The 26,646-nt window shown below is 24.9% G+C and overlaps 3 protein-coding genes across 5 annotated transcripts; all 3 read right to left on the reverse strand.

The window, feature by feature from the left end:
* Positions 1–3: 3 nt before the first annotated feature.
* LOC112602882 (aminoacylase-1-like) lies at positions 4–2,247 on the reverse strand. Of its 3 annotated transcripts, none has more exons than XM_025351229.1 (7): positions 2,008–2,247; positions 1,742–1,911; positions 1,031–1,202; positions 827–973; positions 342–756; positions 225–285; positions 4–159 (listed from the first exon to the last, which is right to left on the reverse strand). In XM_025351229.1, the coding sequence occupies exons 1-7, from the start codon at positions 2,096–2,098 to the stop codon at positions 16–18; spliced, it is 1,200 nt and encodes a 399-aa protein (XP_025207014.1). In that variant the 5' UTR covers positions 2,099–2,247; the 3' UTR covers positions 4–15. The 3 variants fall into 3 exon arrangements, with proteins under 3 accessions (XP_025207014.1, XP_025207023.1, XP_025207029.1); XM_025351238.1 differs by having other exon boundaries at positions 1,742–1,928; positions 2,008–2,099; XM_025351244.1 differs by having other exon boundaries at positions 131–159; positions 225–250.
* Positions 2,248–3,757: 1,510 nt separating this feature from the next.
* Positions 3,758–9,493, reverse strand: LOC112603229 (aminoacylase-1A-like). The gene is made up of 9 exons (XM_025351723.1): positions 9,105–9,493; positions 8,164–8,261; positions 6,463–6,586; positions 6,224–6,393; positions 5,752–5,923; positions 5,542–5,688; positions 5,066–5,480; positions 4,651–4,711; positions 3,758–4,044 (listed from the first exon to the last, which is right to left on the reverse strand). The coding sequence occupies exons 2-9, from the start codon at positions 8,164–8,166 to the stop codon at positions 3,901–3,903; spliced, it is 1,236 nt and encodes a 411-aa protein (XP_025207508.1). The 5' UTR covers positions 8,167–8,261; positions 9,105–9,493; the 3' UTR covers positions 3,758–3,900.
* A 6,711-nt stretch (positions 9,494–16,204) lies between these two features.
* Positions 16,205–21,544, reverse strand: LOC112603055 (aminoacylase-1A-like). Its single transcript, XM_025351457.1, has 7 exons — positions 21,370–21,544; positions 20,832–21,001; positions 19,992–20,163; positions 19,772–19,918; positions 19,268–19,679; positions 16,614–16,674; positions 16,205–16,400 (listed from the first exon to the last, which is right to left on the reverse strand). Exons 1-7 carry the CDS (start codon positions 21,455–21,457, stop codon positions 16,257–16,259), a joined length of 1,194 nt encoding a protein of 397 aa, XP_025207242.1. The 5' UTR covers positions 21,458–21,544; the 3' UTR covers positions 16,205–16,256.
* Between the last annotated feature and the right edge of the window lie 5,102 nt (positions 21,545–26,646).

Raw genomic sequence — 26,646 nt, forward strand, 5'->3', positions numbered from 1 at the left:
TTAATAATTTGAATTTTAAACTGATGTAAGTCCTTTAATTATATTGTAATAAATATCCAAACCTTTTATAAATGTTTTCTCGTTGAGAAATTCATTATGATCATGCAGTAAAATTTTTGTATAGTTCATTGGAGAAAATCCCAAAACCGGTATGCCAACCTATTAATATTTTAAAATATATGATATTATTATAATACTGTAAATTAAATATTTTTATACTTTACATTTCTTATAAATTTGCTATCTGTTCCTGCGGGAAATATATAAGTATTGATTTTTATGTCCCTGAAATAATATTTGATTTTATTTCAAGACAAAAACTTATCTATAATTAAACATACATTTTATCACATTCATTTTTGAATGCAATCCACCATGGATTACTGTTATCAATTTTAGTTGGTCTAACACGTATTGGGTTATCCTTAAATTTTACGTAGACACCTGGACCCGCATTACAACACCATTCTTGTACAGTTTTCTTCATTTTTTCAATATTTACATCAATTGCTAACCGTATATCAAAAGTAACTGATAGTTCAGTTGGCACAACATTTACTTGACATCCCCCATTAATCATTGTTAAGTTTATAGTTGTCACATCTCCCAGACTTAAATCACTGTTAATTAATTTATTTTTTTCATATTCTCTCCAATTCATAAATTTATTGATTATGTATTGTAATTTTTCTCCAGCTGTATTCTCATGTAATATTGAACCATGTCCAGTCTGGCCAGTACAAGTTATAGTTAAATCTATAAAAAAAAATGGAATCATTATTTTAAAGTAAATTGTAATTTTATAGTAAACTGGTATATAACTTACACCAAGAAGTTCTTTCACAATAATAAACATTAAAAGCTTCATGGGGTGTTGCTATCCCTTCATCCAGAGCAAACCCAATATTTAGTTCTGCAAACTCCGGGGTTGTAACAAATTTAGCCATACCAAACTTGCTTCCAATTTCTTCATCTAAATTTACTAATGCATTAATTTTATTTTTAAAAACAATTTAATAATTATATTGACCTGGTGTAAAACATATGTGTATAGTTCTTTTCAATTTAAGATTTTCTATAATATATTTTCTGATCGTTTCTAAATATTGAATGCCAACACATTTCATATCTTGTGCTCCTCTAGCATAAATATTTCCATTTTCATCTTTATGAGCAGAAAATGGATCATGTATCCATTTCTCCTAAAACAAATCTTCAAGCTAAAATCTAGGAACTCTCATTGTATGCTATCTACATGAGCATTGATCGCGTTGTATGTTATCTACATTGTTCAGATACAGTAAATGAGAGATGGTATTACTAACTAAAGATTTTTTATAGTTGAAAAAAGAGATAGAGCTATGTTACTTCCTATTATTAAATGTGAACTAGAAGTTGGGTCCACAATTCAATCGGATGAATGGATGACTTGCAGCAATTTAAGTGTCCACGGTTATATGCATCAAACTGTTAATCACCAACCTCATTTCATTGACCCAAATACATGAGTTAATACTCAGTCTATAGAATCTACATAGATACATGTCAAAGTCAAATATGACAAAAATATGTTGTGCTACCACCAAATTATTAAAACAGCAGTTGACAGAAGAGTGATGGTTACTCAATACATTCAAAAACCTTTTAGAACAATTCTTTGAAAACATGAAACAAAAGTTGTAGATAACATACAAAGCGAGTTTCAATATCTACATATATAAATTAAAAATAATTTACTAACTGAATACACTGGAACAACATCCATGTGCGAGGTGAGTAATATTGATGACAATTCAGGTTTTTGTCCTACCCATGTTATAATTACAATTGGTTTGCCAGGAGCCATATTGTAAATGTTTAATGGGAGACCTAATCTATGGGCTTGACGTTCAAGAAACTTTATACATTCACCTGTTTATAAGATCTAACTAATTAATATTTATTTATTAAATGTATCAATGATTATTATAATATTTAAGTATTTAGATTAAAACTAAAAATACAAACTGTAGTCGACGTTTGGTTGAACTGTTGGTATACGTAAATATTCTCTGAATAAAGTAACAGATTCATGTTCAAGTGGATTTGTTGAAGTCATTATACAATTTTAGACTTTCAAAAATTAATTGTATATGTATATGACAATAAATAAGTTTAAACTTCAATACTATTTTATTTTTTAACAGATAATGCTCACTATTTCAGTTAAAGATATCTTAAATTGTGCTCACTACATAGTATTTGATATTCTACTATTACTAAATATAAAATAATAAATTTTTAATTTGTTAATACCTAGATTTGTAATGAATAATAAAAAAGATAATTTCATTAAGTGGATTTAATTATGATATAAAATGAACTGTGCATTACTTGATGGCCTTGATAAATTGAATTAAAGATGAAAAAAAAAAGTAGATTAACGATAATATTCAGTATTAATTGATAATTTCATCACTTCTTCAATTAATGATGTATGAAATCAAGTGAATTTTGTCACTCATTAATTTTGTGTTTAATGAGGACAACAGTATGATTAACGAGGGATATAAATATTTTTTATAATCTATAATCCAATGTTTCCCGACCTTTGTATTAAAGCGACATACTATTAAAATATTTCATACTTTGTAGCATACAATTAACAAATAAGAATAATGAATTTAATTTTAATTGGTAATATAAAATATGTCAATAACAGAAAACTTATTTTTAATCATTATAAAAATTACCTACTAGTTTTTGTAGATCATATCAAAAATATTTGAATAATATAAATAATATTCTTTGTGACACATTTGGGCTTAATTGGCGATAAATTGGTTGAAAAACACTGCTATAATCTATATTTCTAATATTAGAAATACAAACATGTATTTGTAAATATGTAACATTCAATCGTTATTCTCTCAATCAATTAATTTTTATTTTTTTATTTGCCTATTTTCTGCATACCAAGTTAAAAGTTGAAATATTAGTATTAAACAAAATCAAATGTACCTACTCTTAGTATATTTTTTTTGTATGTGCTCTCAAACCTTAAAAAGGCATTTCGATACTTTCATTCAAATACTTTACAAAACTAGTACTCTACTATACAACAGTTGTTCATGATCAATATCTAATAGCATATTATTTTTATAGTATTCCGTGACAGTTATGACCACAGTACATGAGTATTAGTGAAGTTTAAGGTTCCTCAAGAATTTTTAAAAACTCAAGTGCTGTTAGCAAATAATAAAAAAAAAAATACAGCCACAAAAATATTTAGAAGTAAATATTGTTCGGGCTATATTAGCTAAAACAGAAATTTTGTTGTTGGATTATTAGTTGTTATTTTTTAATTTATTATTAGATAAAAAACAGTAACACAAAATTAAGCTTTTAAAGTATTTTATTAACTATCAAGGTGGTGTAATTCATACATCAATTTATAAAACAATGTTAGTTTTTGAATTTCGCTTGAGTATAGAAAATATAATTAATACTGTCTGCAATACTTTTTGCTTAGTTGTAAAATTTCTAATTAAAATTAAAATTAAATAGCCTATTATTAACATTTCACAAATTTTGAATAAACAATAAAACAATTTATTAAAATAAACTTATTAAATAATAATGTTTTAAATATATAAATTTACTATTGAGCAAACACATCAATTATTTTGTACCTCATTTTTTTAAAGAATGATAATTAATTAAATATTATTTAAATATTACATTTATAACAAAAATACTCACTTAATTTTGTTAAAATTAAACTTTTATTGTTTATTGTTTTTTTTTTTATTATTACTAAGTAAAATTACAAGTATAACATTCTTAGAATTAATAACAATTATTATAATTTTTCATCACTAAAATTAATTAACATACTAAGATAAATAAAATAACCATAATTCAAACAGATGCAAGACTTTTAATAATGTTATAATAAATATCTATGCCATCCAGGAATGTCTTCTCATTCAAAAACTCATCATGATCATGCAAAAGAATAGGAGTATTATTTATTGGCGAAAATCCTAAAGCTGGAATACCAATCTGTAATTAAAAAATAAATATTCAATATTGATAACTGAGACTTTTAATAACTGTTTATGCACAACAGTTATTTTTATAAAAGATCTAAATAAGTCTAAAATTAAATACTAAAAAGTAACTTTCAAAAATATCTAGTTAGGTGAAACGATTTAATAGCATTTTAATTTTGAATAAACAAAAATTCAATGACACCATAAACATAATATGTGTTATCTCCGTCTTAATAACATACTAAACTATATGTTTAGAAGTTCCAAATTTGTGTAATTAGCTTTAATATTAGAGTGAATTAATTTATGAGAAACCTTAAAAGTAAGAACAAAATTTGTATTCTCTAGATGTTTTTTAAGCAAGTATGTTAAATATTAATATTTTAAAAAACTCATAGCTTAATAATTAAAACATTAACAAGAGAACACAGATAATATTCTTATCTTTAAGTTTGATAATCGGTCAATCCACTCTAATATTAAAGCTAACAAGATAAAATTATAACTGCTAAAAGTTCATTTTGGGATGTTATGCGTTAGTAAGACAGTTTCAACACACGTGGATACAACAATCTTTTAAACATTTCAGATATATATTATTATATTGTAAAAATACCTCTCTAATATATCTACTATCTGTTGCACCAGGAAATATATATGTTTTTGTTTTTAAATTCCTGAAATAAAAAATAAATATTAGTTTCTCATAAAAAAAATTATATTTGATACAAATTAACAGTTAATGTTATTACCATTTTATAACATTAAAACTAGAATGATTGATTAAAAACTATATTATTATACTCTATGTCAGAAATATAGTGGTTAACCAAAACACATCTTTTGATATGAATTCTCATAATAAATATTAACCTTATGGTGGGAAAATTTTATAAGTTATATATAATTTAGATTTGTAAGTTATTGTGTTAATTCTTGACACAGAGTAAAAGTAATATTTCATTACAATAAAAATTGTAATAACATTTCGACAAATTAAAAAATAACTATAATTTGATTTTAATACTTACATTTTATCACATTCATTTTTAAATGTAACCCACCACGGGTTTGTTGGTTCAAGTAAAGTAGGTTTAACGCATGGGCTTCTAGAGATAAACTCCAAAGTTACACCTTCACCGGCTTCCTCACACCATTTTCTAACAGTGTTTTCTATTGTCGTAACATCTACAGCAATACTCAATCGTACATCAAAACAAACTGTCAACTCTGGTGGCACTACATTTACTTGACATCCTCCATTTACCATTGTTAAATTTATTGATGTAACGTCTCCAACATTCAATTTACAATTCTTCATTCTTAATTTTTCGTGTTCTCTCCAATTCATAAATTTATTTATGATATAATGCAACTTTTCTCCAGCTGTATTATCATGCATTATCGAACCATGTCCAGGAGTACCAAGACATTTTATTTGGAGAACTATCAATACAAAAAAAAAAAAAAATCAATAATAAATTTAAATATGTTTGATATTACTAACGCCATAGAGTTCGTTCCCCATAGTATATGCTGAAACTATCATCGTTACTAGCCAATCCTTCATCTAATGCAAAACCAACATTTAATGATGCAAATTCAGGTGACCTAATAAATAATTTCATTCCCAAATGTCCACCTATTTCTTCATCTAAAACAAAATATAAATAAGACTCATCATCATAATGTTAGTACAAATTAAAAACACACAAACCAGGCACAAATGACAAATGGATAGTCCTATCAAAAACTAATTTTTCTTTTAAATATTTTCGTATTGTTTCTATGTATTGTATTCCAACGCATTTCATATCTTGTGCTCCTCTAGCGTAAATGTTTCCGTTTTTATCTTTATGAGCAGAAAATGGATCGTAAGTCCAACATTCCTGTACACAAAAACAAGGGAATCATATAAATGTGTAAGTAATTATTGAATGTATTTACAAAAAAAAAAAATATTGTGTTTAAATTTAAAACTAAACCAAGATGTTTTAAATTGTACAATTTGACTAAGTACATAATATTTTTTTAGATTAATCAAATTTGTGTAATTTTAAAATTATACTTAAATAATACTAATACTTATTTTCCTACAACTTTTTGTTAGAATACACACTTATTAAACTTAAAAAAATGTATAACTCTTTAATGATAGTTATATGAATTTATAACATAATAATATTTACAGGATATACTGGAACTACATCTGTATGAGAATTAAGTAATATAGAAGGAAGTTCTGGTTTTTGTCCAAGCCATGTGATAACTACTATTGGTTTGCCGGGGGCCATATAATAAATATTTGATGGAAGATTTAAGCTTTGTGCTTGACGCAATAGAAATTCAACACATTTACCTACAGGAAATAAAAAATATTTTTTTACTTATATTATTAATGATCATGATTTAAATTAAATGTACATACTATAATCAACATCAGGGTGAACGGTGGGAATACGTAAATATTCCCGAAAATTAGTTACAGCATCATTTTCCTCGCCATCTGTGTTAGAAGTCATTTTTCTTCTTTTTATTTTTAAAAGTTCAGCCTATATTTTTCATCAAACAAACTAAATGTTAGTTAAATAAAATAACCATTATTTCAATTATATTTAATAACATTTTAATATTGCCTGTTGTTAATAGATTTCATTAAAAATAATTAGATTTGAATTAACGTGCATTAAAACTCTCAAAGATTAGAAAACAGTGTTTTATTTTATGAAGATAAACAACTTGTAACTCATTGAATACTTATGTTATTTTATCAATAATTAATATGTATTAGTTATAAAATGACCATGTACTTTGAGCAATTTACCACAAAACATAATTAATTTGTATTATTTTATTAATCTGTCTACCAAATTTACAAACTAAACAATACTAGTACATTGCATCATAATATTAATTAGTGAATTGCATCATAATATTAATATTAATTAACTTTTTAGTACTAACTAGTTACTACCAAAAAAATATAATTGAATATCATTTTTTGAAAAAACTGAAATATACCTTAGAATTTACCACTTAATAATGTAAATAATACTTAATCTAATTATCTAGGTATTTACCTACATCTACCCAACCACTTAAAATTGTTTCAAAATATTAAAGTTATTTTCTAACAAGGATACCTATTTATTTCTTGATAATTTTTTTATCAAAAATTAATATTTAGTTAATAATAATTTTATTTTTACTTTAAATATTTAAACATTGTCCATAAATTAATAAATATAACCTTAAAATAAGATTTAAACCTAGCCAAATTCCCGTACAAAGCCATTACTAATAATAAATATTTAAAAAAATATGTTGCCAGCAAGAATACAAAAATAAATTTATAATTAATTTAACAAAACAAATTATAAGCACTTATGATTAATTATTATATTAGTTTCATTTCATACCAAAGAAAATGTGTACTGAGTCAGATACACTTTTTAAAATTATAATATAAATGAATAAAGCCTTATTATAATATGAATTAAAATTTTTTTTTTTTATTTATTAGTATTTTTGTTTCAACAATTTTTTTTGTTTTTACAAGATTTTAACAAATAAAGTTAAAGTTTACATTTGTGATTTACATTTAAATGTTATAAAGTATAGAATATAAAATAATTATAAATAAATATAAATATAGATGTAAAATATAAACTGTAATTTAAAAAAATTAACACTAATGAACTGTTAGAAATAGGTTTTAATTTTTTTTGTCTTAATATTTTATTCACCATTCAATGGAACTTTAGATGTACATATATTTTTTAATAAAGATACTTATAAACATACATTTTAATGTTATTTATTTGACCTCAAATAAAGCCAATATAATTCTATGCTAATTTTAATTAGAAAAATTAGACAATTTAATCATGGCATTTGGAGATTAGGTCTATGTTACTAAGTGCAATTATAAAATTTGGATAATGTAATTAAATGGAAGTTATTCAAACTGTCTAAAATTAAATTTGACAAAAATCAATATGAAATATTGATATAATATTTTGTTTAGTATATAATAATTCAAGTATAAAAATTATTGGTTAAACAGTTTATAATTAAAAAATATATATATTTAATACTGATATTATGCCATTCAAAAAAATATTCTCACCATAATATTTTTAAAATAATATTATATTTTAAATTATACATTAGTTATTTGGCCGATTGTATTCCATTATTGATCATAACACAGGTAATTGTGTTTGCCTGTATAACAAACATGAATGATAAAAGAAAATATTAATTAAACCTAAAACTTAATAAGATATATATCCTTGCACTGATTTTCAACTACACATGATTAAAATGAATAATAACACATTTCAAAATCCCTGATATTGAATAGCAACAAAATATTTTCCCTTGCAGTCCATCAATTCAAATTATGCTTTGTAAAAATATTTTAGAACAAAAAACAGTCAACTTCAGGGTATTAGTAATAGACAATAAATCGGGTACACAAATAATGAGTAGTACCTATTTACTCAAATACCAATACCAACAATAATATAAAGCGTGAAATTTTTGAAATTTCATAAATTGAATTTGTATCGTATGTTTAAATATCAACGAAATTACATAGATCTCAATAATATCGAATCGGACGTTACATTGTTCAGCACAGTACCACGGTCCACGACTAACTCGTCAATTGTTATTACAATGAAATATGGCATAGACATCACTACATCGGAAGACGTTTGTAAATCATAATGTTATAGTAACCACCGTGTGCGCGCGAATATCATTAAATGTGTGCAAATATTTAATGGGTGTTATGTCGTGTGTATGTGTACGTGTGCGTCCGTGCGTGCCGTAGAGTTAATAATCGGTAGTAAAATTATTTGACTGTTAATTATTGTTAATGACCGTTTAAATTTATTCTACACGACATTATAACAATACGCAATACTCATTCGTTCGGTCACCCCGCAATAGCCACTGCCGACAGAACAGCAACATACCTAGTCGTTTATCCTCTCAAAAAAATTTAAGCATATCACATAACGATTATAATATAATGTCATAATATTATAGTACGTGTCTTACGTAAATTCCTCAACCGATCGCGAAACAGGACAGCAGTTTTCGACGAACTGACGAAGGAGAGCGAAGAATGAATAAACACTATTCAACAAACGCCACGCACGTCAAGCCGGTGGCAGTAACCACTACTGACTGCTGTGCTGTTGCTGTACGCTTGTGATCTGTGAACGACTATTCGTTTAACTCAACTGTTGTGCTGTAACTCGCAAAATTTTGGCCGTCTACAAACCGCCTCGAGTCCGACCATGATAAAATACATGTATTATTAATATTATTATTATTATTATTATTATTATTATTATTATAATTTGTCATGTCGTGTTCGGCGATAGAGGCGATAGAGCGTGTCTGATTTCCGCACCACCGTCGCTCGTTTGCCGCGCAATTATTGTAATAATTATTATACGCCAATTACTATTTACTGATAAATTATTTATCTATTTTCTGTTATCGTTACGTACCGTTATCAACAGTCATTATTTGTCACCCCCCCACACCCCACCAAGTATCTCATAACCACGGTACGCACTACGCAGCAGCAGTAACGCACTACGCAGTAGCAGTACGCCACTGCCCACTACGCACCTTACCTAACACTTTAAGTCAATAATCGAAGGTCGATACCTATAATTATGGTTATACTAATTGTTATTGTTCATTTATCATAATTATTATTACTATGTAGGGCATTGGGCCACGGACTATCTTGCATTAGCATTTCTCATAAAGCAATAATTGTAATTTGTAAATCCCGGAGAGTTGTTATTACTATTGTTTCAAATTTTTATATAATATTTAAAACAAACTCAAAAAAACTTAATTTTTGATAAAAACAATTATTTACAATTATTCTCAATAATGAAAAAAATTTATGATTTGGTTATGTTTCAAATTAAATCCATCTTCGAGTTTGACCAATCGCTGCTATATAGATTTCTTGACGAAAATTCGTCAGTTTAAACTGGTGCAAATTTTTCTTTTTTTCTATTGAATGTCTAGTCGTAGTCAAAATATATTATAGAGTGACCTACTATTTACTAATAATATTGGCTAATATTATTTGATAAAAAAATGGACTTCTCTGATTATAAATTCAGGATGACTGAGCATTCTATAATAATAACAATAATTATACAACATTCACTTCTTTCGAAAATTAGTGAGTATCTGTAGGCTGAACTGCAAGGGTGTCCGAATGGGGGGGGGGGGGGGCAAGGAAAGGACATGTCCCCCCTGGAAAATGTTGAAAAATTGTTTACACAAAGATCTACTATGAGTGAAGATAGACTTCATGGATTGTGCATGATCAGCGTACATAGGGAAAAAATTGATGATAAAACGAATGAATACATAGAACAAATAATAAATATATTTGGTGTTAAAAAAAAGAAATTTACAATTTTTATTAAATGAAAATTAAATAAATAAATTTTATAGTTAATTGTTAATTGGTTAGATAATTATTATTTCATAATCTTCCAGTTTGATATATAAAACATAATAGTATAACGTTAAATTGTAAGCCCCTTCCTATATATCATGGACATAATTAAAATTTTGTCCCCCCCCTTAAGAATTTTTCTATGGGCACCCTTGAGCTGAAGCTATACTTTATATAGGTAGGTGGTACCCATAATTTTCGATTGCCGATCGCAGTAATAGGGCCATAATTTACTTAATACACTTACAGAGAGTTCTTTAAAATAGGTCTTTCTGTTTGATTTTCAATTAAAATTTTTCATTGAGCGTTTTTCGCGAGACGGTGAACTACGATTGGGTGAGCCGTGGACACTATTATACGCAATTCTATACTCGGCTCTGCCGTCCAGAAATAGATGACCCAACAGCTTATGTATTTTATTTTATTAAAGAGTATAAATAATTTCATTGTTTTTTTTTTAGTGTTGCCATTATTAAATTAGATTCATTAACGCGGCATTGGACTAATTAAGATTAAGTCTTTCAAACCATTTTTATTCACACAATTCAATATCATAATCCTATCCTTTGCTTTGAATTATATTTTTAGATTTTGAGCGGAGCGATTTTATAATAGTATATGTGTTTCTTCTTTGTGTTGTATTCAAAATTTTTTGTAAAAAAATGCTCCGATTTCTACAATTTCCAAATTAAATATATTTATTGGTAAAAAAATATAATTGGTACTTTTGAGGTCAAAATTAAAAATTCCTAGTATCTATTAAGAACAAATTTTAGTTATTTTGTTGTTATTCAAAAATCCGTGGCCTTGCTGAGACATAAAACTTATACGAGTTTTACGTATCAACCGTATCGTATATAATTATATTTTAAACACAATAATATTTTCAAAATATTTAGATTTATTTTAAGCTTTATTGCCTATTTATACCACAAAGTACGAACCTAATATCCACACCATTTTACGGTAAGTCGATGTTGACCCAAAAGTTTATAACTATACTAATTATACACGATAATAAATAAACGTTATGTTTAATTTAATTCAATTTATTGCATAACTAATAAATAATAAAAAAATAAATTACTATAATGGCAAAATAAATTTATCCTAAAATAGTAAAATAAAGGTATTTAGTATTAACTTAGTAACATAATATGATTACAATTTACAGATTATCTTCGCTCAAAATTGTTTTTTGTGGGTATATGCAATGAATTATCATTGAATTAAAAATACTTATAATAATGACACCTACTATACAACGGGTGATTGCAAATTTCACCAATTTATAGGAAGTCGATTTTTGGGATGAATTTAAAACATGTAAATTCACTGGTACGTATTTTTGACCTGAAAACATGTTAACTCCAACGATGGTAAAATAAGTAACTACTAACTATAGTGCGACCAGCGAAACTAGAAGCTTGACGGTCACTTGACATGATCATTATTCACTATTGCATATTTTTTTTTAATTTGTGTGAAAAATGATATAAGTATCTACATTTTAAATATATTATCTATGTAAATAAGAAATCTGTACATAAATTATATATCTATTATCTATTGTAACTTACTATTATAATTGCTTACTATTATTTTATTGTTATTGCGTGTTTAATAATTGTATATCATATCATTCATACCTATACGGCTATAATACTAATTAATTTATCATAAATGTAAAAGGGGAAATCCCGAATATCTAAATAAAAATAAAAATGTATCGATGGAATTTACATTTTTTTTTTGGAGTAAAAAAATTGTATTGGTGGAATTTACATTAAAAAAGGTCTATAAAGATAGCAATCAGTGGAATTTACATGCGACCTATAATACAACAAATAGTTAACTAATTACTCTCTTTTAGATTCTGAGTGAAGTGATGAATGTTGTGATTTTACAATGACGTGTGTTTTTTTTATCTGTTGTCACCTTTTGGAGAAGTAAAAATACATTTTAACTTTGAGAGTGATTTCTGGTAGAAAATTGGATCTAGTTCAAAGTTAGGGGGTCAATAGTTTATATTCCTAAAATTTTTCAAATATTATGCATTCAATTAAGCATGCCTAGTGAATGGCCTTATTTATAAATGTTTTATATTATAGGATTAATATCCTGAAAAATTGCAGAATTATAATGAATAATGAAAAATAAAAAAACTCTTAAAAAAGTAATTGGTAAGTTCAATTGGTTTTTTAATTCTATTAATTTAAAATTTATTCATTCTATCCTATAAATGTTATTCAAAACGTCTACAATGTGATCTTATAAATTATTAAATTATAAAATATTTTTATAAAAAGCTTCAACTTTGTTAATTATCTTAGCGTTATTTTTTTTAAGATAAAATGATAGTTAAAATTAACGTAATTCGTTTTTTGTAAGTTCTTTTCTGATTAATTCATTAGGTTTAGTAAACAAATCACCGACAACGTTTCGCTGAAATGTAAACTTAATTAAGTTTATTTCTAAAGTATTTTTTATACAAAATCTTTGTAATTTTATATTTACAATTTTTATTTATTTATTATATTATATGGTTTGTAAATCTGAAGTAAAAATTCGATCATTTAATTGTTTATTTAAATACTTAGCTTATGAGTATAATAAAAATTATAATTGACAGTACATTTAAATTTAATAATTTTTTTAACAAATTGACAACATAATATCTCATTCAATAGGTATTGATAATAATATTCAGATTTGAGATACAATCTTGAAGCATACTCGTAGTTTTAAACTAAACGTTTACTTATACTGACTAATGGCTATACTGTATTTACTTCATTGTACATTTAAGAAAACATTATACAAATTCATAAGTGACTATAATTATTTATAATATTATATTTAGATGCTCAGCTTTCACTTAATAATTGTGTGTATGGTCCTATTATAGGTAGGAATAGATCACGAGTTCGTTAATACATTTCAAAATACACCAGTGTTGATTTTTCTTTATTATTATTGTTATTCATAATACAGTGTTATATACATGTTATGATTGTTATTTGTTTTAATAATATATTTTTGTCATGTATATTTCTTAAGGCCCTTACACACTAGGCGAATAGATCGGAAGCAGATGCGATTTTAAATCGCCGAGAACGTTTGTTAAAAATTAAACAGCTTATTTTAAATTATAGACCATACACACTAAATAGAGTGAGCAAATAAAATCCGCCATCGCCCGCGATTGATCACATATGCATAATTTTGGGTAAATATTCGCAGCGATTTGTGCTGTAATGTTTAAAATAAAAGCACTAAAAAAAAAAAAAAAAAAAATTCGTGCGAGAACTATTTGTCTATGTAGTATGTAAGGGCCTTTATGGATGCATGGGGGTCTTTCTGTTAATTTGTGCGACACCTAGAATGTTACTATGACATCATGAGCGTTTAAAGTAATGTGTGTGCATCGACCGGTGGGAACCAGTTACCGGAAATTAGCAATTATATGAACGTTATCAGAATCGCGGTGGTGTGATTTATGTAGTAGCAACATTAGGTGTAGCTCATTGTATAGTAATTGTATTGACAATAAAAATAATTTTTTTGATTCTAATATCAACTATATTCAGTAGAAACAAGACATATATATGATTTACCAATGTATCTGCATGTAGTGTAGATACTCTTTGTTTTTTTTTTCAAATAAGTATTTGATATTTAAAATTTAGTTTTCTAAGTGCAACGATTGTTAACTATATAATAACATTTTAAGTCACATGAAGGCGTACTGCTGTAGGTACCCACGTCTTAACATGCAATAACAAAAAATTTAGGTACCAACTATACTAAAGTAGTGAAGAATATATCTATATTAATTAGATTATTTCATACCAATAAATTTAATTGCCCTTAAGACTTAAATAGATATCTCAAAAATAATTATTAATTTATAATAATAATAAAGTAATTTTAATTGACTAATTTAAATTATAAATAAATAATTTATATGTACTTAAGTGGCTAAGTACAAATTATTTAATAACTTTAAAATATTAATTATTATTTTTAAGGATGTAATGATTGTGTACCTATAAATTATAAAGTTAAAAACATTTGACCTGTATATATTTATAATAATTAGTTATGTGTACACACACTATATGCATGACAATTAAAGAAGCACTTTTACTTTTTGACTATAGACTTCTGTATTTATGTTTAAAGAATATTTATCTATAGTCTATACCTATACATTTTTTAGATAAATTAGTAGATGTACTTTGGCAGTTACTCCCTGTATAGGTCAAACTATCAAGACGTGTATATAAATATAATATTATATACGTATACACTATACACCCATCTATATTATACACATTTATACTCAATGGTCAAATTATTCCTCTGTCAATTTTCGAACTTGACCTATTTATATATATTATATTACAATAATATAGCAAGTTATTGGTTTTACGCTTTAATATATAATATATAATATTATATAATGAATTTAACTATGTTTTTAAATGTTAAGTATTCACGTTATATAAATGAATAAATCATTAATATTTTTAAATCAAACAGTTAATTGCTATATTATATATATATACTTAAATATAACGTTCATTGAATATTTACAATCTATATTATATATATATAATGAGTAAATTTGAGGGAAGGATGACAGTGATGGGTCGGTGAAAAGGGAGGCTTACAGTAGAGCTACCTTTACATGAGTCTTAAGTTTATGTTCGATTATTGAGAAGGTCTCTGGACCATTTTCGATTTAGATGCCGAGCAGGGTTGCCTGGAAGAAATTTTGATTGTAGTTGAGCTATGAGTTTATTTGCGTGGCATTACATTTTAGAGTGGAGTCTTTGGTAGTAAATGGCTGCTATCTGGTTTATGGGTGGAACTTTGAGGTCTTCATGTAGAGTGGCGTTTGTGACAAACCAAGGGGCTTTGATATTATAATTTATAAAGTTTTTTAACTAATTTTTACTATAGGATTTGTATTTTCAACTATTTTAAATTTAATATGTTTAATAAGAAAAATTAGTAAAAATATTTCTTTTGAGGTAGGTAAATACATTTTCAATTCATTCTCAAATTGACTCATGTATATACAAAATATAACCAATTATTATTGGTGTACGGCACTGAAAACTGATAGATTATTAATATAATGTGTATCTGATAGAAATCGAATTTGATGGGTTATTTATTAATTAAATAGTAAATACCTAAGTATACAGTATTACAATCTTTAATAATCATAGATTTTTGCATCCCACTATTAGTATAAGTCCTATAATTAATACTTATAAATTATAATTAAATATTGTGTTATAATATGCAAAAAAAAAATGTATGACCTATGTTATATTACATACTATTTATAATATGATATTAATGATTTTTAGACTTTAGAACGAAAAAGCTTAAATTTACAAGAGAAGGTTTATTTTTTTTTTGTTAAAAATATATAAATATACTTAAATACTACCTATGTAGCATGTATAAATATATTTATATTAGTATCTACTGAGGGATTTGAGAGTAAGTTAAAAAAAACTTAAAAGATTAATTTTATAAATTTATATAAATTTTAATAATTTGAAAAACAGTTTGTAAAATAGTATTTTTATTAAGTAATTTTTTTTAAACAATAAATTATCATTTTAATCATAGATTATTTTTTTCAATAATTCAGTGTTTTTTACTTTTAAATGATGGAAGATAAATAACAGATTTTATTCAGTTGCTAAACCCTTGATTATGTTATAATAAATATTGATTCCATTCAAAAACGTATTTTCATTCAAATATTCATCATGATCGTGTAAAAGCACAGGTGTATACATCATTGGAGAGAATCCAAATGCAGGAATACCAATCTGTAAACAAAAGCATATTATAAATTCAATATGTATATAATTTAACTATAATTCTAAAAAGATTTTGGAACCATTGCAATGTACAAAATTAGATTTTAGGTACCTTGTGTACTGTGTAGTAGGGTGAACTTATTAGTTATTACATTAATTAAACATTTATATACAGTAATATACTGTTATTAATTATTAAATTAATTTATATTTTTTAGTTACTAGTCTGATGTATCTGCTATCACTGGCTCCAGGACAAATAGATGGTTTTAGTTTTAACTTCCTGCAAAAAATATATAAGATAATTAAGCACTATTTGTAAAAAAAATTAATTACAAATGTACAAACAAAATTATATTATATTGGTATAAAAATATTTAGAGCCATATTATCACGTAGGATGTTTAGACTTATAGCCTAGTGTGCAAATTTTAAAGGTCAAAACAAAGTAGCTATTTATTTTTTTTTTATGGTGTAATCCAAAAATGACGTTGAGATATTATTTTTTTTTAATTTAAAATATAAAAACATGGAATTTAAATAAAACACGATGTGAAATAATACCAATATTCATAGCTTTCAAAATAAATGGTAGCTGAATTTGAATAAATTTTATGTTACAAGACAATTTGGGCATTTTCTACAATGCTCGAGTGTTGTACAAAATGCCCTTCATATACTGGGCAATTTATATTATATTATATAATATATTATAATATTTAATCGTCAAGTATAGTCAAAATCAAATGAATAATGATATATAATATATTTATACTATAATATTTTCCGTATTTTACATTCTATAGGCATTGTATAAAACGCCCAAATTATATACTTTGCCCGTAACATAAATTATATTATGTGACAAAAACCTTAATCTAGCCCTGAAAATAATATTGTACTCAAACCTATGCTAAACCTATGGACTGTAGTATACGTATTCTTCTTAACAGATATATTATCCTTGCTGCAGTTGATTAATATTTAATATGACATAGTTAATACAATTGAATTATTATACACATAGACAGGTAAACCTGTTAACCGTGAGAAGAGTAGTAGAATATTTTGACATGTATATTATATCTTTTGGCGGGGGGGTCTTTCTGTTAATTTGTGCGACACCTAGAATGTTACCATTACGCCATGAGCGTTTTATTTAATATGTGTGCTTCTACCGGTGCAAACCTAACCGGACCTAACCTAACCGGGAATAAGCAATTATACGAACGTTATCGAAATCGTGTGTAATTTATGTAGTAGCAACATTAGGTGTAGCCCGTTGTATAATAATTGTATTGAAAATAAAAATAATAGTTTTGATTCTTATGTCAACTGTATTCAGTAGAAACAAAACATAAACATAATGTATCGATATATCTGTATATAGTGTAAATACTCTTTGTTTTTTTTTTTTCATTTGAATTTGGTATTTGATATTTAAAATTTAGTTTTCTAAGTTGAAAGATTGTTAACTAATAACATTGTAAGTCACATGTAGGCTGTAAGCCTGTAGGTACCTATATCTTAACATGTAATAGCAAAAGATTTAGGTACTATATAACTACTAAGGTAGTAAAGTATTATATACCTATATCGGCTATGTCAATTAGATTCTTTTATACCAATAAATGTAATTGTCTTTAAGACTTAAGTAGATATCTTAAAAATAATAAAGAGTAATTTTAATTGACTAATTTAAATTATAACTAAACAATTTATTATACTTAAGTGGCTAAGTACAAATTATTTAATAACTTTAAAATATTAATTATTATTTTTAAGGATGTAATGATTGTATACCTATAAGTTATAAAATTATAAACATATGATCTGTATATATCTATAATAATTATGTGTACACACACTACATGCATGACAATTAAAGAAGCATTTTTACTTTTTGACCATTGACTCCTGTATTTATGTTTAAAAAATATTTATCTATACCTATACAATCTATAGATAAATTAGTGGATGTACTTTGGCAGCTACTCCCTGCATAGGTCAAATCATCAAGGCGTGTATATAATATTAAAATATACATATATACCCATCTACATTACACACATTTATACTCAATGGTCAAATTATTCTTCTGTCAATTTTCGAACTTGACCTATATAATATTATATAACAATAATATTGCTAGTGTATTGTTTTTACGCTTTAATAATATAAATAATATATTATATTATAAAATGAATTTAACTATATGTTTTTAATGTTAAGTATTCAAGTTATATAAATTAATAAACCATTAATATTTTTAAATCAAACAGTTAATTGCTGTTCTATAATTTATAAAGTTTTTTAACTAATTTTTGCTATGCATTTGTATTTACAACTATTTTAAATTTAATATATTTAATAAGAAAAATTAGTCAAAATATTTCTCTCGAGGTAGGTAAATACATTTTCAATTCATTCTCAAATTGGCTCATATATATATACAAAATATAACCTATATTATATTATATTTATGTAACCTAATATATATATAATATATATTGTATATATATTTTTTTATTATTTCGACTAGAAGTAATTTAAAACAATATTTTTATAAACGTCACTGAATTTTAAAGTAATGAGTGTTTGTCAAAAGAATCAGTAATTACCCGTATTTAATTTTATTATAAATTCAAATATTTTAAGTTTTATTAACTTTAAATATTATTTAATTGATAACCATTAACCATGTATTATGTGTATTATTATCTTGCGTTAAATATATAATGCATGTATATTATATACATATTTAATACTTAGGTATATAAATATAAAGATTAGCATTAAAACTCATTATCACATAATAATGTTAATAATGAATAATAAACTTACATACAGAATACAATTAATAAAGTAAAACTTACATTTTCTCACATTCACTTTTAAACTTTAACCACCAGGGATTTGAATCATCTAGTTTAGTGGGTATGGTCTGTTCATTTGTTTTGAAAACTTCTAGCCTTACGCCCTCGCCAGCTTCGTGACACCATCCAATTATGATATCCTCTATAGCACGGCGGTCTGTATTTGTAGCCAATCGAACATCGAAACCAGCAGAAAGCTCTGGAGGTACAACGTTTAGTTGACATCCCCCATCCAATATTGTCATATTCACAGATGTAACGTCTCCGATATCCATACCATGGGACAATTTTAACTTTTCCTCTGTCCTCCAATTCAATATTTTGTTTACCACGAATAACAATTTTTCGGCAGCAGTATTATCATGAAGTAATGAGGCATGACCTGGCGTACCGGTGCTTCGAATGTAGAATTCTATTCAATAATTTAAATAAAATATTCTGAATAATTTATTTAATATTTTTCAATGTAAAATATTAATTTGTACAAATGTAAAATATACGAACGCCAAATTGTTCTTTCGCCGTAGTACAAAGGAATAACATCGTCTATACTTGCCAAACCTTCATCTAATGTAAATCCAATATTCAAAGAACGAAATTCTTTGGTCTTAACAAAATGAGCCATACCTAAAATTCCTCCTATTTCTTCATCTGTTATACAATAAAATTATTGTTATTTTTTATTTGTAAAAATACTCAAGTAGGTAACAAAATATAGGCATACCAGGCATGAAAGAAACGTGAATAGTCCTATCAAGAGTTAAATTATTATTCTTGAATCTTCTTATTGCTTCTAAATACTGTATGCCGACGCATTTCATATCTTGTGCTCCTCTAGCGTATATATTTCCTTGTTTATCTTTGTAAGCTAAAAATGGATCATATGTCCATTTTTCCTAAGAACAATTATAAATAGGTATTTATTTATTGATTTATTAAAAAATGGTAAACCCAAAACAAGTTAATATAATAAATTAAGAATAACACATAATTGTATAATAATTAACAAATAGTTAATCCTGTACTTAAGTTTAAAATATAACAATTCATACATAATTAATGAATAATATTCAAATTATACGTTTATAAAATCCCCCCCCCCCCCCCGTATTGGCTAGCCACTTATTAATTAAAAACGGCTGGTTAAAAGATTAATAACTTGTACTCTGTAGAATACTTTAGGAATATGTAAGTGTAAAATATACAAATATGGATAGAAAAAACTTTAAAATTAACTTCAAAAAGCTCAGCTGCATCAATATAGCATCAATAGAGCAATATAAAAAATAATTCCCCGACAAAACCACTCTTGGTTAAAAGCAAAATTTTTACGAGCTCAGTAATGGGATTCAAATCAAGGTAAGCATATAATATATTATAAAATATATGAACCCTGAAAAATTTACGATGAATACGTTTAGTTTTAAAGAAATTATTAACTGATCAAATTAAATTTATTTAACAATAATAACTAAATAAATAACATTTTTCCTCTTCATATCTATAGGTACCCTTGAAACGTTTAGTTAAGTTAATATATTTAATACTAGTTTAGCATACCTACCGGATAAACTGGTACAACGTCCATATGGGATGTAAGTAACACAGATTGTAATTCAGGTTTTTGTCCATGTAGTGTAATTATAACTACTGGTTTTTTTGGTGCCATATAGTAAGTTTTAAATGGTAGTCCAATACTTTCAGCTTGAAACTGTAGAAATTGGACACATTCACCTGCATATTAAAGATAATCAAACTATCTAAGAAATAATTATTAAGATGTGCTTATTTTTATTTTTATATATTATAAATATTATTTGTAGGTACAATGTATAAAATCCTGTTAATAAATTAAATTTGTTGTTTAAAACTTTAAAGGTTTGTTAATTATATTATGCTGGTATTATAGATGAAATTTATAACTAAAACTAAATGTTCAATAACATTTTTAATTTAATAGTTATATTAGTTTTAAAAAATAGGACCTACACGGCTACACAATACTTTAACCAGTCTATTCCTTAGAACATATAGTATGAAATTATACAATATGTTATATATTTAATTTTTTATATAAGTGTCTAAAAAAAATAATACTTAACTGTAATCAACATTGGGATGGACGGTGGGTATCTGTAAATATTTTCTAAAATTGGAAACAGCTTCATCCTCTTTATTTTTCGAAGTCATTTCTCGAGATGTAAAGATTTATTTTAAATAAGAAATAAGAAATATTAATATAATAATGTACTATACATTCGTAATATAAATGTTATAAATTACTAATATCTATAGCCTGACTATAGGTACCTACCATACAGTATTAAGTATATTTCTATATCATACAAATTATCAGTTGCTTAACAAAATAAAACATTTTAAGTACATATATAAATTTATAATAATTACTAATATCATAATATGTTGACTCTTGATAAGCATTAATCTATGTTACAAAACATGCATTTATATTTTAATTGAGTAGCTTAAAGCTATTGGAATAGTATTATTATACGTTCAAGCCATGGTAGCTATATTTTTAACACCAGTATAAATAATCTGTTATTATTAAATTATTTTTTTATTTTCAATAACTTTATTAATGTTAAGTACCTATTACTAATAAACGTTAAAATTATAAAAGCTAATTAGTTTATAACAATAAAAAATACATATACATATATATATATATATATGTATGTGTGTGTGTGTATGTACCTAATAATTTTTCTTAACTATGTATAGAAATTATTAAAATTATGTTTAACTTCAATTTATTTTATTTAGTTTAGTTACTATGCAGGTATATTTTTATACATCGATAATTATGTATAATACTCAATAAAATGGATTTATATTTATACTTTAAAATTAATGGCTACCTATGAAAGTATATGAACTAAATATTTTAATATTTTGAGAATTAAAGACATCTAAAACTACAGGATGTGAATTGTTATGTAAAACACAATAATAGTTTTTAATTAATTTAAAATACATTTTTAGTATTTTTTATAAATTTAAGTTAATTAAACAAAGTACAAAGAACAAAAAATGTAATTATCTATTTTTTATTTAATTTTTTTTTTTTTATTTAGCTTCGAATATAAAACTATTACAGCTCAACGATTATAATAAAATGCTTAATATTAAATACATAGTGACATTAAGATAAACAGAAATAATCATAGGTGAATTTGATATAATTGGTAATTAGACTAATGAGATAGAGAATAAATGAACTATGGAATGGATTATTTTTTCAGTACGGCTGTAAAGAAGGAAAATGAGAGAATTAATTAGTGAGGACAGGTCTGAAATAAATCTATTGACTATTATAATTGATTGTTATCATATTTTAACTTATTTATTTATTCCTTTAAGTGTTAAAAATAGTTTCGTCTTGAAATAGGTATTACACAAAATATAAGTAAAATAACTAATTCTTATCATTTTTTAAGCTTGGGCGACTCCTAAGGCTTGGTTTAGAAGGCTAAGTCATAATATTCATAATAATATCATACCATATAGTATTTTTATATAATTATATAGCTCATTTGTACAGACAGTGGCATAGCCAGAATTTTTGAATTGCCGGGGGGGGGGGGGGGGGGTTAAGTATAAGTATATATTATTAGGGATGGAAAACTCAAAATTGTAATGGACCAGAAAATAAAAATGATTGGTGGGGGGGGGTTTACAACACCCTTATCACCCCCCTCTGGCTACCACACTGAGTATAGATAATAAGTACATATCTCTGGCTGTAACACGATTTTTTATATTATTTTAATGTATTGTTACACACAATTAGGTATTTGTATATTTACTACTTTTTTTAGTCTATAATACTCTGGAAAGTTTTGAAACTTGTGTTTATTTTGACGATATTTAACAATTTATAATTTAAATAAAAATATAAACTAATAACAAAAATATGCACTAAAAATTAATAAATTTTATTCATCCTAAATAATGATATTCATGTATGTACGTGTCTATAATATTCAATGGTAGGTATAATATGCGTTTTATTTTGTAATTTTGTTTTAAATAATATATCTCTATTTTTATAGAAATACGGGCTTGTAGGGAGGCTGTGATCACTAGCCCCCCCCCCTGGAGCTGTCCCTATTTTTTGAGTACTTACCTTATTGAAACTTATGTACTTTTAGAATATGATCATACTGCTACTGCAACTACATACCATAATGAATGTATTATTACTAAGGCTAAGGACTTATAGGAGTTTGCATGTTTTTTAATAATCGTTCAAAACATAAATAAATAATGTAGAAATTCTTTTCTTAGTATTAGAAGTTTAAAGCAATCATTTTTATTTTGCATATTCAGATTATTTCAGATTTGCTTTTTTCCCTTTAAATTGAATATTTTGTTATATTGGTTTGTATTTTAAGTACATATTTCATACATTTTATCTAAAAAAAAATTTAAAACAATATAGAATAGGTATATAAGGAATAATATTTTATACGTACTATACAATATACAATATTTAATATTAATTTTCTATAAATTGAAAAAAATAGATTAAAATGATTAAATATAAATAATTAAATAATTTATCTACTGTGTGTTTTCCCGATTATTTGTGTATTGTGAAAAACATGTCGATAAAGAATACGCCGAATACGGTCAGTTATAATGTTAATTCGACATTCGTCTGTACTCTCTTGAGTGTTGACTGTTTTACTCTTAGTAGTTAGTACCGTACTAACCTATATGTTTTCGTCCGACATGCATATATTAGTTAGTTAGTATAATATTCTAGATTAAGAATAATTTTTTTTTTGTAAAAATTAAAATAAAACGTCTTATTTTGTAACAAATAAACTCATAATTTTGATTTTTTAATGATATTATTTTAAGAGCATATTTTTGGACTACATATGATAATTTTTAAGGGCATAAATGCATAGATATCTTAAGGTTAGGTTAGAACATGAAGTCCTTACTTAATCCCCTTATTAAATACGTTTACAATGTTCTTTTTGTCTACATCGTTTTTTGGAGCAGTATATAAATGCTACAATCATTGAATTTTAAGGTAGTTCTTGGTAGAGAATTAGATATAAATGGTGATTTAAGATGTATTAATAAATTAATAATTTCTAGTATTTTTTTTTTAATAATTGAGAAAAACAAAAAAGAACCAAAAATGAAAATATTAATGCAAAACAAAATTAATTTTTTTATATTGTAGGTACCTAATTCAAAAATAAATAACCTTAAGATTTAAAATGTTCACTAAATATTTCTATGGTTTATTTTAAAATACCAAAGCTCTTTGTGTTATTTCTAAACATTTAAATTTTAGACTTTTTTTTATTAAATGTCCATTACCTGCTAGGTAGAAATATTTGAAAATTTAATATAAACTCTTTTTAAGTTGTTAACTTCATAATTAAAAATTATCGATATTTTATAGAAACAATATTTTTTTTAAAGCGTTTAAAATTAAAATTTTGACAAAATTCATAAAAACCGTAAAATTTAATAAATTTTTCAGTTGAAAATTGTATGCCTAAGATTTAAATAATAAACACAAAATTTTTGATTAGTTTTTTAACCTATGTATGAAAAATAATAATTCCATCCGAAAATCAAATCAATTTTTATAAGTATTTCAAATTCAAGATATCAATATTCACCCATAAAATAATATTTTTTCCTCAAACAATTCAAGATATTTTATTATATTTAAAAAAATTAATAACATTAAATAATTGAAATGTTCACCAAACTTTTTTATATTATAATTTTCATTGTAATATAATAACTTTTACAAATATTTTTATCTCTCTTTGAGTTCTTTATAGGCACGAGAAATTTTTATTTTTTTTTAATTAAAAGTTATTTATTGAATAGAAATGTTTAAAAGTTAGAACAAAATTCCACAAAAGATATTTGTATTCCTGTATAAAAATATTAATCAATACATAAGTAGTGCATATTGAACCTTAAAATCTAAAATCTAAAAAAAATTATAAAGACGATAGTTGTTTATAGACATTTTAAGTTCCAACTTGGACAAAATTATTACTTAATCGAAAAATAATGATAAGTTAATGGATTTGTTATAATTTAAAAACGTTATTTGAAACAAATTGAGCTTTTATGTATTTTATATTATTATGAATTTTACATTCTAACATTTTTGATTTATTTTAAAATATTGTCTATTTCAAGGTACCTACTATGAATCTATTGTAACTGTTTTACGGTATTCACAGATAGATGTTAGTAAATTTTGAGTTGTATAAGTTGATATTATATTAAATAAATTATTGAATATTAAATACTAATAGTAAAAAAACACAATATTTTCGGAAAAAATTAAATCAACTTACTATAATACTAAAAGTAAGATAAATGACTTTAATAGCTATATCAAAAAATCATATCTCTTGGTGATATAGGCTAATAAGTCATTTCCATTTAGAATCGTTTTTTGTATATAATGATATATCATATCATATCATATCATATCATTGAAACTTATAAATCTTACATATAATATAAGTTGTATTATAATAAATTTATAAGCAGATAGGTAATTGTGGCCAGAATAATATTTTCAACATATAGTTACAGTTGTGGGGGGGGGCAGTATATTCCTATTAGAAATGACATTTGTTTTAGTCTTAAAAGGTGATTTGGAGATAGTGATTTAAAAAATTATAGTAATAATTTAATTATGAACTAAAATGTTAATTTTGTAAAAATTGTGTAATAAATTAATATATAATATAAAGATAAAAATTAAAAATTAAAATAATTATATGATACATTTTGACTTTACATATGATAATAAAATATATTAATTTACACTAAGGTGGATATAAATATATGGATATATATCCACCTTGATTTACACATAAAAGGAACAAAATATTCAAAAAGAAGAACATAAATTAGAAAAGTCAATTTAGTACATCGTATTAGTATATAATATAAAAAAACGAATCAAAACATTTAAATAGGAATCCGTGAATAATGAGAATAATATAAAAAGGATGAAAGAAGAAAGTAGTCAAGAAACGTCCACATATCTGACGAGAAAATTACTGACATTTACACATAGATATATTTTCACAATTTATGAAAAATAATTTATGATTACTGATTTCTAATCGTAAAAATACAATATTGTTATAAATACTAGGGCACTCAACCTGTGCTATTAATTATTTTAATTTTTAACTAAACCAATTTTAGTTAATAAAAAAATGCCAGAATTGTAAATAAATTATTTAAAATCATAAATTCAGTAGTTTCTCAAAACAAATTAGTCATCCTAGACTAGAATTTAGACTACCATTATGGTAATGCTGCTAAGCCACTCATATTCGTTAATC

The sequence above is a fragment of the Melanaphis sacchari genome, unplaced genomic scaffold, assembly GCF_002803265.2.
Source record: "Melanaphis sacchari strain LSU unplaced genomic scaffold, SCAv2.0 Contig105_pilon_pilon, whole genome shotgun sequence".
NCBI classification, from domain to species: Eukaryota; Metazoa; Arthropoda; class Insecta; order Hemiptera; family Aphididae; genus Melanaphis; species Melanaphis sacchari.

Bases quoted from the DNA above. Each gene is read 5' to 3' on its own strand.
- LOC112602882 (XM_025351229.1), bottom strand. From the start codon at position 2,098: ATGACTTCAACAAATCCACTTGAACATGAATCTGTTACTTTATTCAGA. The intron at 1,912-2,007 runs GTTTGTATTTTT...TCTTATAAACAG, and splicing joins TCAACCAAACGTCGACTACA to GTGAATGTATAAAGTTTCTT. The intron at 757-826 runs GTAAGTTATATA...TTTTTTTTATAG, and splicing joins TTGTGAAAGAACTTCTTGGT to ATTTAACTATAACTTGTACT.
- LOC112603229 (XM_025351723.1), bottom strand. The intron at 5,924-6,223 runs GTAAATATTATT...TTTTGTGTACAG, and splicing joins ATGTAGTTCCAGTATATCCT to GAATGTTGGACTTACGATCC. The intron at 5,481-5,541 runs GTTAGTAATATC...TTGTATTGATAG, and splicing joins TGGGGAACGAACTCTATGGC to TTCTCCAAATAAAATGTCTT.
- LOC112603055 (XM_025351457.1), bottom strand. From the start codon at position 21,457: ATGACTTCGAAAAATAAAGAGGATGAAGCTGTTTCCAATTTTAGAAAA. The intron at 19,919-19,991 runs GTATGCCTATAT...ATTGTATAACAG, and splicing joins TCACGTTTCTTTCATGCCTG to ATGAAGAAATAGGAGGAATT. The intron at 16,401-16,613 runs GTAACTAAAAAA...TTTTGTTTACAG, and splicing joins ATAGCAGATACATCAGACTA to ATTGGTATTCCTGCATTTGG.